Source organism: Aythya ferina (assembly GCF_964211825.1).
Source record: "Aythya ferina genome assembly, chromosome: 4".
Classification (NCBI taxonomy): Eukaryota; Metazoa; Chordata; class Aves; order Anseriformes; family Anatidae; genus Aythya; species Aythya ferina.
Genome location: NC_140300.1, coordinates 7,776,667 through 7,793,453, shown reverse-complemented (window position 1 = coordinate 7,793,453; position 16,787 = coordinate 7,776,667). Strand labels below are relative to the sequence as shown.

The window sequence follows — 16,787 nt, the reverse complement described above, 5'->3', positions numbered from 1 at the left end:
GTGTAAAATGGGGAATAACACCGTGCTTACATGCAGCATTTGTGCACTCACAGTAAGGAATATCCCTGTTCCTGTCCTCGGGTTAGTTGCCAGCGTGGGATTTACTTACTTGCTTGCTTCTAACACCTCCAGCTGAATTAATTGCTCCAAGCTCCTTAGTACTTGAGATACTTGGATTTTGTTGGGAGGATGCTTTTTTCAGGTTTACTTAGCTGGATGCATCCTGTTGTTGGTGATGCTGTTAGATAAGTTTCGCTGTGGAAACTGCAACTGAGGTTGGTGCAGTGGGAGCTGTGTGGGAAATGTGTTCAGAAAGCTTCTCCCAAGGTGGGGTAACACTGGGTTGTGTAAGGCTTTTCTGTATTAAGTGTAGGTGCTCAATTTCTTGTAGTGTATTCAGCAGCAGAATACCATTTATTCAGTCTAAGCTGAAGTCTTCTAGGGTGCACTGCAGATAGCCTTAATATAAACATATATACCAAAAAATGATTAATTTCACTGTTTTCTGATGTGGCAAGACATGCATAATTCTTCAGATGGAAGTGAGATTAAATTTAATATACCTTGTTTGACAAAGTCTTTATTGAATTAAAACTACATTAAGTGAACTGGATTAATTGCAAAGCAGCACTTGGGTTTCAAATGAACTGAATTGCAAACAATATTTGACCCTAATGATCTTGACTGCCCGTGAGCACAATTTCCAGCAGGATTTTATAACTTGGGAGAGAAGGCTGGGGGTGACTGAGGTCTTTTCTTCCCTCCTCCCCGTTTCTCAATCGAGCAGGATCAGATAAAAACCAAACCCATTTGTAAATTCTGAACTAACTGTTAAACTGAACAAACTGAAGTAAATGCTTCCTGCACCTGCAGAATAAGCTGCAGCTGTCAAAAGCTTGTTTATCACTGGCATACTCTTTGGGTCCAGGTGCTCAGCGGTTGACTTTGCTCTATCTCAGTGGTTTGGCATTTGAGAACTTCAGCAGAAAACGTTTTACTGCCTTATACAGACTATGGCATGTTTAACCTTTGCTGGAGTGAAGATGCCAGGATCTCAGATGTAATTTCAGAGGCTTATTTTAAAGTGTTTTTAGATAAAAGCACACTTTTATCAGTATTGAAAGACCTCATTTGAACGGCTGAGAGTTTTCAGGTGAAGAACTGAAAGTACAAGCTTGCATCTCTCTTGCTGTTGACTTCATCTGATAAAATCTTTACTGTTTTGTCCTTCAACTTGGTTACCAGAAGCTGATCTTGTCGGAACGCAGTCATCACTAAACCTAGTTGCCCAAGTGAGAGGGGGACATTTCCCTTCTAAACACTCCTGCTCCTGTCCTCTCTCGCAGTGCTGCCTGTGGATGTGTGCTTGACTTGCTAGTCAAGCTATTTACCAGCCACCATTTAAAGCTGCCAGACTTATGTCCTAATCAGTGAAGGCTGGAACAAAAGGCCCTTCCCCTACTTTCACTTCTTACTTGGCTTTTTTTGACACAAATAAAACTGAGTTATTGTGCCCTATACTATGTGAAGTACAACCCATAATTTATACGTACTGGTTGGCACCTTATGTGCACTAGCTTTCCATACAGGAATATGGTTTTGCGTTTGGGCTTGGTACCCTGCACTGAGTGAGTAAACATGATTTGGAGTCCTAGAGACTTCACAGAATCTACTTTGGCAAATGAATCTCTGCACAGACCTTGCTTGTAGAATGAGTGACTCATTTGTTAAACAGCTGATAGTGGTGAGGTAGTGCTCACTGAAGAGCCTGAGATTTTCCACCAAGCAGCAGGCTGTCTTTCAGTATTAAAAAGCAAAAGAAAAAAAACTAATTCAAGTTCTAAGGGTGTTAATTTTCAACTGTTTTTTTTTTTTTCTCTGACTTGGCATAGCTGTCTTCTCTTACATGGTGTAACTTCCTTTGTCACAGGAAACTCAATTCAAGTAATTATTACAAATGCATTTCCTAAGTACCTGCTGCAGTTGGGTACCTCTTCATTTGTGTCTTTGAGCCTGTAACAGCATTTTCTGATTGCAGCCTTCAATTGCACACTGAACAGCTGGATGCACGGACAAAGTTCCTTTGCTTTTGGAATGATCTGGTGAACTGGGAAAGCTCAAGCTGCATAGCTCAACTGAATTTGGTTTTATTGAATATCTTAATAAGCATGGCAGGAGCGATGTCCGTGATTACACGTCAAGCACCATCTGAACTCAACGTTGAAAGTGCATGCAATATCAATGTCTGTACTGCTTTCTTCTTTTTATTTCATCGCATGACTATAGTGAACTTTAATTTATGGTCTGCTCATGCTTTGAGCATTCGTGGACTGTTCCTGAAGGCTCATGTTGCAGAGCACTATATACACGTAGCATGGACCTACTCAGAGACATCAGTATTCAAAAACTTACAGGGATGTGCAAAACAGAAGTAGAAAACCACCAAATCAAGGCAAGAAATGCAGTTTAGCACAGTAAGCAGCACCAGCAATGCCAACTTCAAGCCAGCATTTAGTTTTGGTATCTGTAATGTGATGTCTGACACCTGTGTTACAAACTGCTTAAAAGCTAGGGACTATGTTGGGTTTTTCTGAGCTCTAATGGAAGAGGAAGCAAGATGGGTGTTACAAAACCTGGTCTTTCAGTGTGCTGCCTCCTGAAGCTCTTGAGGTGGTGTCTCTCTTGTCAGATTAATTAGTTTGAGTAAGAAGTTACAGATGGCCATGATGGAGAACAAGTTTGTGCCAGGAAAGGGGACTTGCTTTGTTATGCAGCATATCTCGTGTCTGCTCAGTGCATTTCCGTGCTCTTTCAAGATAAATGATACGCAAGTTAAAGTTAAGGTTTTCTGCTATAACTTGTGTGCAAGCTTGTAGAAGGCTTAGCTGTTGCTTATCTCTACCTGTAACTTGCTTTCTTCTCCTAGACTTTTGGGGTTTACATGAAAATGCAGTGTATTTGTCACAAACTGCTAAAATAAGGATACACATGTACTTGTGCTCACTTTGTGCAATTACAAAATGACCTTCTGGAGAGTTGTAATTTTGAGACAAAGACTGAAGCCTTCCTAAACTGGGTGTAGCACTCTGTGCGAGGGAAATCCTGTCCTAATTCTCCATATTACGAGTGGTGAGGCTGGGGAGAGTGCACTCCATGTTGTTGTAAGCACTGAGATGCGTGGATATTTACAGAACACTGCTAAGCACTTGAGTTCTAAATTTAGCAGTATCTTTAATTCACCAGCTGTACTATTTACTGGAAAATATTTGGACTACTGCAGGTTCCTTGTTTTTAACTTTCATGCTTGTATGCGGGCTAATGTTAGGGAGACTTCCCTGTGCGCAGATTATACAGCTCATTAGATCTCTGAAATGCCATGAAGTAGCATCTCAGCACAAATGTTTTTCACCTGGCCTGAGGCCTACAGCAAGAACATTTCACACTCAGGATCATAAAAACAAACTTACTAGTTGGGCTTTTTATTTTAAACAAATGAACCAGATGTCTGAAATGCTTCAGAATGAACCCGAAGGCAAGTAGGAGGAGGTTTAATAGCTGTTTGTTTTGGGAGCAGGGGATATGGGAGAGATCTGCATAATCCCTCAACACCAAGCCCATGGGGTCTGCTAATATATCTGATAATACACCTTACTACTGATTTTGGTCTTTCATGGGTGTGCAGCAAACTCTGTCGCTGCCATACAAGTTAGGGGTCAGTGCTATGTGTTCTTCAGTCCTGTTCTTAAAGCATATGCCTGTGTGACTCTTCTCATTTTAAGTGTAATCACTAAAAGAAGTAGGTGATACTATTACTTACCTTTATTTTTTCCCCTGCCTTTTCTCTAATCAGAGTGAAGCAAGTTCTGCAGTAGTAGGGCTGGTTCATCTTAATACTTTCCACAAGCCTTAGAGTGAAATAGTCTTCTATGTCTTGTGTAATCTCCATCACTTGCTTTAGTGGGAGCATGGTGGATTTAAGTTGGTGTGCGTATTTCTTCAAGCACTAAAACTGTATAAATTAATTGTAGTGAATCTCAGTTTTGTATCTTACTAGGTGCATTGTATGCTTGATCCATTGTTTTTTAAATAGAATAAACAGGATTCTTCTACAAACACTATGTGGAGAGGGAAATTAAGACCTGAGCTCGAAGCTTTCAGCAATGTTACAGACTGTAAGTAAAAGTAATGCTCTTTAAGTGGTGCTTGCCCACTAGGTTTTGATTTGAACTACTTAAACAGGCAATAATATCTAGTTTGAGCTAGCACGGTCTTAAACTGAATGTGCTAACAGTCATTATTTCATAATTATAGCTGGAGCAAAGGGCTTGGAGTTCATGTGTAAAAGCCTCAGTGGAGCAGGCTTCCTGTTCCTCAGCACTATATGGGACTGTGTCCGTGCTTTCTGCAGTCGTGCTGAGAAGGAGGAAAAAGTCAGGCTTGCACATCACAGGGAGGTGAGAGGTCATGGGCTAACGCTGATAGCAAATTCAAATGCAACTCCAAACATAGATATACATATCCTTTAGCAAAATGATACTTAAATCCTTTAGCAAAATTAATGGAAGCCTTGCCTGTATTTAAATAGGGGTACATTATTTTAGAAATAGAGAACATAAGTAACAGACCCATTTTGGTATGGGATCAGACACAAGGCACAGCTCATCTGTTCTCCTGTCTGACAAAGATACTTCAAAAGATGGGGGATAACATCACATCTGTGAGGTGAATGTTTGTCTTCCTCAAGTCTGAAAGACGGATTTAAATCTGGGAGACTGAGACTTCATACTGCTGTAAGCTGGCAATAATAAAAGCTTTAACCTTTGGCATTGGGTTGAGTTCTTCACCTTAGTTTTATGTGGTGATACATTACCATATGACCTGGAAAAAGTCTCTTGAGCTTACTTCACCCCTGCTTCCATTGTTTTGAGAAATACGTTTCATAACATCCCCCATCTTCGCCCTTCCTTCTCCTTTCTGGAAAGAGACTTTCTTCCTGATTTAAAAATAAACCCAAACCACCTGATAGTAACTTGAGAAACGAAGGGTAGTATTTCTTACAGACAACAGTTCATTTTGTAAAAGAGTAAAATATTCCATTTCTAAATCAAACTTTATGAAAACAGTTTTAGGCCTTTTTTCTATGTATTTCTTGTCCAAGCTGGACGGATCCTGCCTGTGAAGGAGAAAGTCTGTGCTGAAGTATCACCTTTAACCTCTCTCCAGCACATCATCTGGCTGTGAATTTTGCAAACTGGAAACCACCACCTTAAGCCAGGATATTCTTTTTAGTTTAATTCTGGTGCTTCTGCTTGCAGATTTTTCTCCATCTCACATGGGAGCCTTTGAACAAGGTCTGTTTTTTCAATCAGAAAACTCTGAGTACTTCTTGTTCCCTTTGAGTTCAGAGGATTTGCCAAAACATGTTGCATTTTAAGTAAGAGTCCAAAGGCTGAATTTGATGGTTTAGGCTTTGCTCCTTCCTCATAGGAACTCTCACATCTGAAGTGTGGGGTTTAGAGTATAAATAAATGTATGGGATGCGGTCTTATTTTAGTAACAGTTCGTATTTTTGTCAGAGCTGTCTCAGTGACCAGCTGGTGTTAGAAAGGTGATGCTTTAGGATCCAAATGCAGTGAAATTGTGGGCTTCGTTATGACTTTTTGCATTTGAGGCAAGTGGACCTAGTATTTATTTTTTTATCACTGGAGGCAATAACAATCCAAATCCTAGTTCTTCAGCCTTAGGATGCTAAAATACAGTCCTGTCTTGCATGTTAAGTGAGGTATGTTCTGTGGACTGTTTTGAGCTCCTTATATTGCTTATGCTTCCTGAGTGTGGAATATTTATGAAACCTGAGTCTAGTGTCCATCTTTTAATATAAAGGATGCCTTCTAGCATATTTTTCTTGTCCTTTTTTTTTTTTTGTGGTTTTCTGGTGGAGTTGTGGCAACCATAATCCAGGCTTGAACACCTCATAGTGTTGAGGCTTTCTTCTAATAAAAACTGACTTACAAAAGAATTGTATAGAGAAAGCTGAGAGATTCTGTAGCTCAAGAAGTATCTTTTTAGTCTTTAAAAAAAATCTCTGAATTGTAAATGTTGGAACTAACTTATTTGGCTTCGTTCTGAATTCTAGCATGTGTAGGGGGTAGTGTTGGTCCTTGCCTTTTTTTGTCACATTTGAACTCTTCAGGGAGCACTACTGTTTAAACAGGATTGCTAGACAGTTGTGTAATGATTTTTATAGATTACAAACTATGGTTATAAACCATACTCTTTACCCCCCTTTGGATCAGAAATGTAACTTTATCAATCTAACACTATTTTTCTACTTTTTGTAGAGTACCTCAGAAATCATCAGCACAACAGGGTGCTAGTTAACTGTATACAAAGAGAGGACCCCTTAAGCATAGCATACTAGAATAACCTGGAAATTGGGGTGCTCACCTCTAGTACCTGTCCCCCTGAAATGCTGATGAATAGTTTGATAGTTGCAGGAAGCTTTCTAATTAAAGCACTAATTTAGACTTGACTTGGAATTTTGGAAGGCTTCAAAATAACCACTGCAGATTAGTGCTAAAAAGAGCAAAAGTCCAAATTTTCCTGAAATGCGTGCTATCAAGAACCTTTCTGGGCTAAAAGTTGTTAATAATAGACTTATGTTACAAGGAATGCTTAGCCTCCCTGTGAACCTCTTAGCACTGTGGTAAATGTGTCATTTTAAAAGTAGACTGTGCTCTTTTCATTTGGAAGGCAGAACTTTGCATTGCAAGAAACCAGATATTATGTAGTTTCTTTCAGATGTCATAAAGTATCAGTTTAACACTTTCTAAAAAAAACTGGTCTTGTAGTTATGCTTGAAGCAAGACTAAGTTGGGATGGGACAGACAATGTTCTGTTAAAACTTGATTGTTTTTGCGTGATGTTACAATTCTGAAATGTTTCCTGGATGCTGTGGAAAGTGCCAGGAGGCAAAAATCACAGCATCTTTCATCTGGAGTCTAGTAGCAAAACCATCTAGATCTGGAGTTAGTACTGCTGGGGTGATTAGCTGCTTTGGCTTGCTGAAGCAGAGATAATATTTTAAAGGACCTACTTATCCGAATTGGAATTTTGACTCTAACTAATCCTTTTCTTTTGCTGGGAGCTGGCTAAGTATGTCTTTATGGGATTGCTGGTAATAAGGGCTCCATGTAGCTCTCTGAACAAAGAATAGGAAATAATATGAAGGAACAGAAAAAAGGTAATGACCTACACTCTCATTGGGCAGTATTAGTCCCATAGGCAGAACTGTGGAATTACAACCATCAAGAAACACCTACATTAGTGTTATGGGGAAATCATCTAAAATCTTGTGATCTTTTCTTTATCCAAGATGGAACTTCCAGAGACAGAGAAGAAATTGTTAGAAGTGTTTCAAACAAATGTAAATTTTCCCAGCAAGATGAGCTGTTGCTGGAACATTGTGTCCTGCAGGATGCAGAGGAGTAGGAGTGGGTTGGAAATGAGTCTGGCTGCCTTGTTCTCCTAGAGCCAAGAAGAGATTTTTTTGAATTGGCTTTATTTTCTTCAACAGGACTTTTCATCGCTTTGAAAGTAGGTTGTCAAATTGGATGAGCCTCTGGCATCCTCCAGTTGACTGTGGGGGAGAATCTGTATTTTTAGTATTTTTCCCAAAAAAGACCCTGGTGACATCACTGAGGAGATGCAGAATTTGTGGCATGCGCAGTTTTTTCTCTGCCCTTAATTTTGGCAGAGATGTTGCAAGGCATTACTACTTGTGCCTAAAATTTAAGAAATAAAACCTCAAAACCTCTTTTCTTCAATAGTACTATAGAAATAAAATAATAAAACCTCTCTTCTTTAGTACCGTACAATAACAAAGTGCATTCTTCTCAGACTTAAGAATATTTGTGTTGTACCACGGAACGTTAAGTCGGAGATAATGGTGATGCTGATTCCATCACAGCTCATTCTCAATCTCTGAGGAATGTTAGCTTTGGCTTGCTGTTATATTTGGAGTCTTTCTGTATCCCGTTCATTTTATTCCTCTCCATTAGTCTGTCTTTTAGCAATGAAAACAACTTCTCTACCTCCACCTCTCTCACCTCCCACCCCCTAGCTTAGGGCCATCCCAGTAAAATGAAGTCTTTTCCAGGACAGAGGGAGGCTAATGCCTTTTGTCATGCATATTTGTCTTGGATGGCTCAGCTTTCTCACTTCTTACCTAATCAGGCTCCATTAAAGGATGGTGTGCTAAGGAAAGGATGGCCGTAATCTTGTAGGACCTGATCCAATTTGGACCTCCAGGAGCTGCTATTATTACCTTGAGGCTTGGAGGGTCTCAGCAGCTGAGGCAGGCAAGTTCAGACACTACCTGTCTAGTGTTGGTGACGGCAGAGAGATGCATGTTTGGGTGTGCTTGTGGCTTGCATAGGAAGCAGGGCATGCAGTTGCAATGGCAGACAAAACTCGATTGTACTAAGAGCTGTGCTGTGAAGCAGCTGAAGAAATGCAAATGCAGCAGGATCCACGTTTCCCTAACAAGGATGGTCAAAGGGTTTTCCTATTACTGAAAATCCAATTAGTTTGAAGTGCCAAGCAGTTTGAGAGGGATTCAGCCTGATGAGTGTAAAGGGCATTATAAGGAGAGACTGGAAATGAAAGTTAGCTGCCTTTAAACGATTCTGAGAAGAGCATGGCTGGAAAAAGTACGTAAAATGAACAGCTTACTCTCTATGTGGGTACATTAAATACATACCACAGTAGAGGATTTTTAAACAAACAAGAAAGCTACCCAAAAATGCAAAAATACCATGATGAGCTTTCTGTAGCGTATGGAAGGTAGAAGGTATTCAGGGTCAAGGTCTTGTAAGACTTGAAAATACTGTAGTACAGATATATTAACGAAGCCTTAAAATAACAACACAGTGATGCTAGAGTGACCTGTAAAAGTCTCCTGTTTACTAATTAATAGCCAATATTAGCGAAAATAAGAGAAGCAATTCCTTGTGGAGCATCAGTAACTCAGCTCCAGGGAGCTAGGCCTTTGGCTGCTGAGGCTGCAGGGCAGGCCTCACATCGCTTTGTGCTTGGTTGGGCTGGTCAAAGGGGTATGAATTGGAAAACCAGGGCTAAAAGTGTTCAAACCTTGCTTTGGAAGGGGAGAGCTAATTCCTAGCTACAGGATAATCTGTTTGGCTCGGTGTGGAAAATGCTAATGTCATCTAGCTTTCCTATTATTCTCTCTGAACCCGTAGCTGGGCAGGAACCTCAGTCAGCAGTGTCAGCTTCCCACAGCATGCCCACACAGGCATTTGTGTCCAGTTCATGGCAAACCAGGCTGGGGAACTGATCCAGCTGGAAAACCTTCTTTACCAGAGAAGAGGAAGTGTGTTTTTTTTTTTTTTTATCCAGCTGTAAAAATGCCTTGATTTAGTTCTCTGTAGTAGCACAAAGACTTGTGCCATGCTGGGGGTGACAAATAGCCAGAGGAGGCAACGTGTTGGCAGTTGCGTAGCTGAGTGGTGGTGGCTAAGGCATGTCAAGGTATATCAAAGTGCAACCTAGAACAGCTTTCATCTATAAAATGTGGAATCGGCTTCCAAAGCATGCTTCTGATCTGAACTAAAATTCATAATCTTAGTTTGTGCTTAGTATTATATTAGTATAATTGATTAGTGTTACCTTTTCATTGAGAAATGAAATGCCCTGATGGGAGGAGCAGTAGAACCTCTTTGATGGAGCATGTCTCATTTTAACACAAAATGAAATACAACTGAGTCGTTAAAATGAGAAGCATTTTTGGGGTTCTTCATTTTGCTTGTGTTCCAGAAGAGAGCACAGCACCCCCAGAAAGGGCCTGAACAGTTGCAGCTCTGGAGTGTTACTTTCAGCATCTGGCAAGGTTTAAAAATGTGGATGGTAATTCAGTTTGAATCTGAAAGCGCTGTGCCTCCCCATTATCCTCTCATGCAACTGAATGTGTTGGCTTGTTAACTGAAGATTAATACTCCTGCATCTCTTTTCTTATTTTACTTGGTGTTATGCACACTTAATTTTCCAGTGAAATGTTTGAAGATTAGAAGAACTAGGCAAAATACAAATACATTATTATAGTTAACCGATCAAAACCTTGTTCCTACTCTGTTTTTGATAGCTTTATTGGATTTGCTTTCTTTCCTTTGTGGGGAAAAACTCAAAAGCTTGAAGCTTAGTAATTAAACACCTGCTGAACTTTTCAGCTGTTTCTTTATAGTAGCCTCTTAGCTGCAGAAATCCTAATCCTCAAAATGAATTTGACAGCCTTTGTGCCAGTTACTGAGTTCCTTGGTTTCAGTGTATATTCAGTCTGTATAAAGACAATTTTTGACCTCCAGTCAGCCTTTTTTCCACTTTTATTGGGGAATTTCTAGATCTAGTTGAAACTTGACCAGATTTAAAAGGGACATAGAAGTCCCTTTGCATTATAATACACTGTACCGTTTTGTTTGCACATTTGTCCTTCAACTTGCTTACCATTTCATGAATCACACTTTCCATGGCAGATGCTTACTTTGGAAAGGGTTCATGTAATTTTTACCACAGAACATGAACTTGTGCTTTTGATATTTGACTTGGTGTAATTTCAGAACAAGATGTGGTAAATAAAGACGTTTAGATGTAGAGCTTAGGCATATGGTTTAGTGGGGACTGCTAGCGTTAGGTCAGAGGTTGGACTCGATGATCTTGAGGTCTCTTCCAACCTAGAAAATTCTGTGATTCTGTGATTCTGTGAAATATTTCAAATCTTTGGGTGCTTTCCGGAAAGATAGGATATATTCAGTAAAAGTAGACCAATGGAGACTCCAGAAATCTGGGTAGCATGTATTGTAGATGAATGTTTGTAAGCATTGTGTCTTGTAGTAAATGAAGCTAGGCGTAAGTGAGGATGAAAGATGAACAGAAACTAAGATTTTCTGGGGATAGCTCTGAGGCTAATGGGAGACCAACACAACTGACAAGGTGAAATAATGTATGGCTAGCATATGAAATCATATTTGAGGACGTACTCAGAGGCAGCAGGCTTAAAAGATAATCTAACAGTATCATTAATACCACTAATATCTTAAAGTTTAAGATGGGTTTAACTTGGGTCATGGACTCAAGTGATTTTTTTCTCTTGCTACTACCAGTTATTTAATTAGTTATTAAGGAACAGTGTGGAAACAATGCAATATTTTACACAAACATTCATTTTAAATGATTTTCTAGTATTCTTCTACTATAGATCTTAAAATCTAGCAAAGGAAAACAAACTTCTCAAAGATTTATTGTGTTGTTTGAAGTTGGCAGTGTATGTGTATAGATTCCTTTAATTCCACGAAGATAAATTTGGTCATGGAACACTCAACCAGTTTGTCATGAGTTGGGTAAAGATGTTTTTGGTAATGCAGCAAGGTGATGTCACTGGAGAAACTGTGATTAATACTGGCAGAGACGTTGTTTGGAAAGCTACATAGGTTTGGAAGCTAATTTGAGGATGTTGAGGATAGGAAGAAGCAGCCAGTGAACTTAGCACTCATCATATAAATGACTGCTCATAGAACAAAGGTACCTAAGCTTTTGTCTGTGATGTTTTACATGTATGGTAATCCATCCTGCATTCTAACTTAAGATCTGATATTTGCTTAGATAGCAGTTACAAAGTCTTTATTTAAAATTACAGTCAATTTGTTAAAAGTAGCTGATGGTATGGAAAGTTGATGGAGCACTTGAGCTACCCACCGCTCTGCTTGTCTTTAAAAAGGGTTTAGTGATGAAACAAAATGGTATAAATGTCTGAACATACAGAACAGAATGGTAAGTATCTACATGTTTCATAGGCTGTGCTAGATAATACTTTAGTCGTAGCTTAAATGAGGGAAGAAAGTTTGTCGTCTTAGTCCAAACACAAGTTCTGTTATGACACCACCACTAATTGTGATGTAATCAATAACTCTTCTGACGTTTCTTTTTCTGCCTCAATTTTACAGAGAAGCAGACATGATACATTGACATCATTTGGAAATGAACCTTGGCAATAAAATGGAAGCATAAATCTCGACTGTTAACCAAAACAGAAATGGCTCACGAGTATTGAAACAAGACATTGAAAAACCTCTAACGCTTCCCTGTGAGCAGTGGAAAAGGAACAACTACAATGGTAACACTAATAACAGAAAAGTTGCAGAACCAGAGCTTGGATGATCTGACGTGTAAGACGTACAATATTAACCTGGTAAGGATGTATGAAAATAACATGTAAATATGAAATGCAAAGTAGTTCAAAGGTACATGTATCTCAAAACTGCACAACAAATTCAAGAGTGTAGATCAGTCAGAATTCAGCCACTTAAGTTAGGAATGCCTTGTGATGTGGATGAAAGTTTTAAAGGAAAAAATGAAATTTCAGTGTGTGATCCTTTCTGGAGAGATGCTTTCTTATTGTAATAATCATTTAATCTTAGTTTTGTTTATTTAAATGGCTGAAACCCTGTGTACTCAAAAGAACTATCAAAGCTTTTCATGAGTCTTTTTTCTCCAACAACACAAATACTAGTATTTGTTCAAGCTTTCTTCATTTTATGTAGGCAAATACAAGATATTTAACAACATTTAATCACAAAAATCAGTGACCACTGTGTAGGTAGCAATCAGCACTAGGCAAAAGGAGAACAGATCTGTTGAAAGCAGCTGAAGTGAAAGTCAGGTTGCTGACTACCAGCCTGACCTACACCAGTAGATCTCTGCTGTTGAAGGTGTCAGATGGCTGGTTTGCTCTGAGAAGTTATGTAATATTTACTGCTTGTTTCTGCTGACTTAATTTGTGGGTCTGCTATTCAAGCATAGCACTCAGACCATAAGGAATCTATTCTCTTTGAGTCTGATTTGTGAGATGAGAGAATCTATGCTCCAGAGGGAGTTTAAAGAAAAAAGTGCAAAGTAGTCTTCCCCTTAATCTTGTGTTTGTACCTGAGAACCATGAGATCATATTCTGCATGTAATGCAAAGCACTGTAGCACTGCACTAGCCTCACTAGCCTGCTTTCATGGACTTCAATTGCAGTTCTGCAGATCCAGCTCTAGGGTACTAATTGAACAACAACACAAGTACCTCTAATTCTTAATGTGAAGTGTTTAACTCCTTGTCTGTGTTAAAGAAAAGCACCCATGTTTTGTGTGCACGCATGTAAAAACTGACACAAAAGTAAGGATGTCTAATAGCATACATTAATCAAAGTATTTATTTTTAAAGCTTGAACAGCTCCACTAAGGGTTCTTCTGATAACTTGGTTTTAGTTTCTTCACCCTGATCTTCACCCTAAATATGTACCATTCTTGAAGGCATGTGTAAGGTCTTGAAAAGAGGGTAACTCTTAAAATAGAGATGCTTGCTCAGCTTGCATTCATTTCAGCTAGCATGATGAGGCACTTGAGATACAGTTTGTAGGGGAATTTGCTGTCTTCCCGAGCTGGCAATTTTGTGTTATTTCTAGCTAAATGCTAGGCCTAGATGTTGGCAAGTGATGGCCTGTATCCATGTGCTTGTCTCTAAAACTGTAGTGGCAGCTTGTAATTTCTAGCTGAAGTTCACACGGTGTTGAAAAAGAGCTACATTTCTACTGATGGTCACTGCAGGTTTTCCATCAGAGGCTTGGAAGGGCAGAGAAAGCTTTTATACCATATAGAGTCTATACAGGATTGTTGTCATGCTGTCACATGTTGTGACTTGGTTTTTATTCCTGTCCTTATCCCTATTTAAAATTAAAACAGGGAGAAAAGCAGGGAGAACGTCTAGAGTGGAATGGCAAATGGTATCTTGTCACTGACTTCATCCTTTCCCTTCCTCCTTCTTGTCCCCATTTTAAACCACCAAGGAATTGCTTTTCTAAATGCTGTATTCCTGGATGAAAATGCCCTCTGAGGCTCGGGATAGGTTCTATCTCTACACAATGGCAGCTTGAAAAAGTGTGGAAATTGCAAGGTGAGGTGTGAAAATGCAGGAGCACGTGTGAATGAAGTTGAACAACTAGGTTGCTCCCTACAAAAAAGGATTCATAGGAGCAAATGATGACTTCTTGAATAAAACCTGAACCGAAATATGGTCCAAGTGCACTTCTTTCCACTAGTAAAGGTTATTGTTAAATTTTAATGGGGGGAAGTTATAGTGTGTGTGTGGGGAGGTGAATCAGCTCTAGCACATTGTACTTTTTAGAAGAAACTACAGCATTAAGATGAATGTACTAATTGGAGTAGCAACTTAGAGCCATTCCTTAAATGGTCTTGCCTGCACCTTTCATTACGTGTACTGGCACAAAGTTCTGTGGGACACTGCAGTGAATCACCTCTTGAGCTGATTGAGGATTACGAGTAACCTCTCTTGGGTTAATGTTAACCCTTATCAGTTCTGTGCTCCCTTTCACAGTGTATCTGTACAAGTGCATATCTTGGCATAAGTAGAGAAAATAGCTGGGGAAAAGGGGAAACTGAAAACATCGGTTTAAGCTGACTTGAAATGACCCTGAAACTAAGTCTAGACTTAGGCTTGGGGGCCTACTTGAATTCTTTCAAGTTTCTGGTGGTCTCAAAGACCTTTCAGTACCCCTGGAAGACTTCATTTATTTTTTTTTTTTAATCGTAAACTCAGATAGGACAAGCTTCGAGAACAGCTTCTCTGCTGTGGGTGGAGTAGGTTACTCCACTGGGGGTAACTGATATGAAGTTGTTACAGCTTAGACTGTTAGAACTCAGCAATATAAAGAACCTGAAAATGATATTGTGGGGTGCTAAATACAAAGGAAGTCAGTATTAGTCTTGTGGAGGTGTGAAGGGGATTGTTTCATTGAACACATGCTCTGATTCACCCTGATCTGGGGGACTTCTAAGGCTCTGGCATGACTTTCTCTCTTCCTGTGCACTTTTGTGAGAACACAGAAAAGACTGTTATAGATTAGTTTTCATTATGAGTTAGGTCTTTGTAAGAGTGAAGAACTCTCCTAGCTGCATGAAGTATTTCACTAGTTCATGCAAAGAATAAAAAATTGCCTTTCCCTTGTATCCACCTGTATGAAAAACAAAACTTCTTGTATTCAGACAGAGGGAAAAATAGCAAAGTAATATAGTTCATAAGTTAATTATAAAAAACAAAATTGCTCTTTCCAAGCTGTTTGCTTTCTAGCTATCATTCTCTATAAAGATAACATCCCTGGAAGTGCTCAAGGTCAGGTTGGATGGGGCCATGGGCAACCTGATCTAGTGGGTGCCATTGGTGCCAATAGCAAGGGGTTGGAACTGGATGGGCTTTAAGGTCTCTTCTAACCCAAACCATTCTGTAGTTGTATGGTAACATGTGGGACATAACACACACAGTTGTGTAACCTGTACGTTGACCAAGTATCTTTCTTTACCTGTTGCCTGAGTATGTTGTAAAATACCAACTGTAGCTTCTCTTACTCCTCTGTTAACCAACATACTAATTTTCCCAGGCAGTATAACACATTTGATCAGTTCCTGCTCATTTATGTTGAACAGGCTTGTACTGCACCTGCCTTTGGTGTGTGTAGGGGGAAAAAGATGATTGCATTTCCTGCTGTAGAAGCAGGAAGGTGCTTTTGGGGCATTAGGTTGTCTTAAGCCTTTATCTGAAATAAGCATTGTAGCTGAAACAAAGTGGAGCAGTATCCATGGTTGGTTGGCCAACTCAACACTAAGATGCTCTGGAAACATGTTGTGGCTTTCACGACTTGACAGCATCGTGAAGTCAAACATTTCCAGACAAGCATTTGTGGAAGGAAGAAGCTCTACTGTAAATCCCCTTCTGTGCATGTGAATCTTTATTTTTAATTTTTATGAAGCTGATTTATCTTGAAAGACTTAAAATTAGGATAACTGCCTTGGATGGAAGGTCACTGGTGGAAAGATGTGAGGGCTGGGTCAAAGATGTGACTTGAATTCTTCTTCAAATGCTGATAACAGGTCAAATGCTTCTCCTATCTGGTCATATATGGAAGGTGTTCGGTAGAAATGGAAGTCTGATGTGTAGCCCTGTCACATCTGTGTGATGGTGGTTAAATTAGTACTTGAATAGTAAACTCTGGCTTTCCTGTGGCTTAGGAAGAATGCCAACAAATTGGAGGAGTTCCAAATGTACTCGGGAATTGCAGAAAATGTGTTTAAATGACTAATTTTAAGGTTATGAAGATCAAGCAGTAACTTTAAGGGTAGAACTGTCTGTAGAGGTCTTGATACAGGTGGTTGGAGTGCATGTAGAAGAATAGCCTGAATTACTTCTGTTGCAGTTCTTGCTAGCAAAGCACACTTTCATATTACTAATCTATTGTATCTATGTACCTCTTCCACTTAGTTCAATACTAGGGTGTTCTTTGGTTAAAATATTTAACTTAAAAAAAAACTGTCACGGAAGTCATACAATGCATTCCCATCTACTTTGAGCATAATCTCTCCAAACATAAGGGATTCTACTTCTAAAGAAGCACTTTGAGACCTACCTCCTTGCATGAAGTAATCAATTCCAGCCTCAAGTGAAGTTTGTGGATTCGTTGTTCTGTATCGATAAACTATCTTAATCTGCTTTGGGGGGATTTTGAGGTATCACTTTAAAAAAAAAAAAAAGTCAAAAAGCAATTGTTGGAAGATGAACATGCATAAGCTGAAGTCTATCAGGAAAATGACCTGGTTGAATAACTTAACCTTATTCTAAAGAAGCTGTCCTGTACATGGAACTTAATAGACTTCCCTATTGCTTTG

At 39.4% G+C, this 16,787-nt stretch overlaps 1 protein-coding gene across 3 annotated transcripts in view; it reads left to right on the top strand.

Moving 5' to 3' along the window:
- FAM53A (family with sequence similarity 53 member A) overlaps positions 1 to 16,787 on the top strand; it is a 68,984-nt gene that overhangs the window by 8,920 nt on the left and 43,277 nt on the right. For all 3 annotated transcript variants that reach the window (XM_084518829.1, XM_084518831.1, XM_084518830.1), the window contains exon 2: positions 12,015 to 12,259. In XM_084518829.1, the coding sequence (XP_084374955.1) occupies positions 12,182 to 12,259 (78 nt within the window). In that variant the 5' untranslated portion in view covers positions 12,015 to 12,181. The remainder of the gene's footprint in view (positions 1 to 12,014; positions 12,260 to 16,787) is intronic.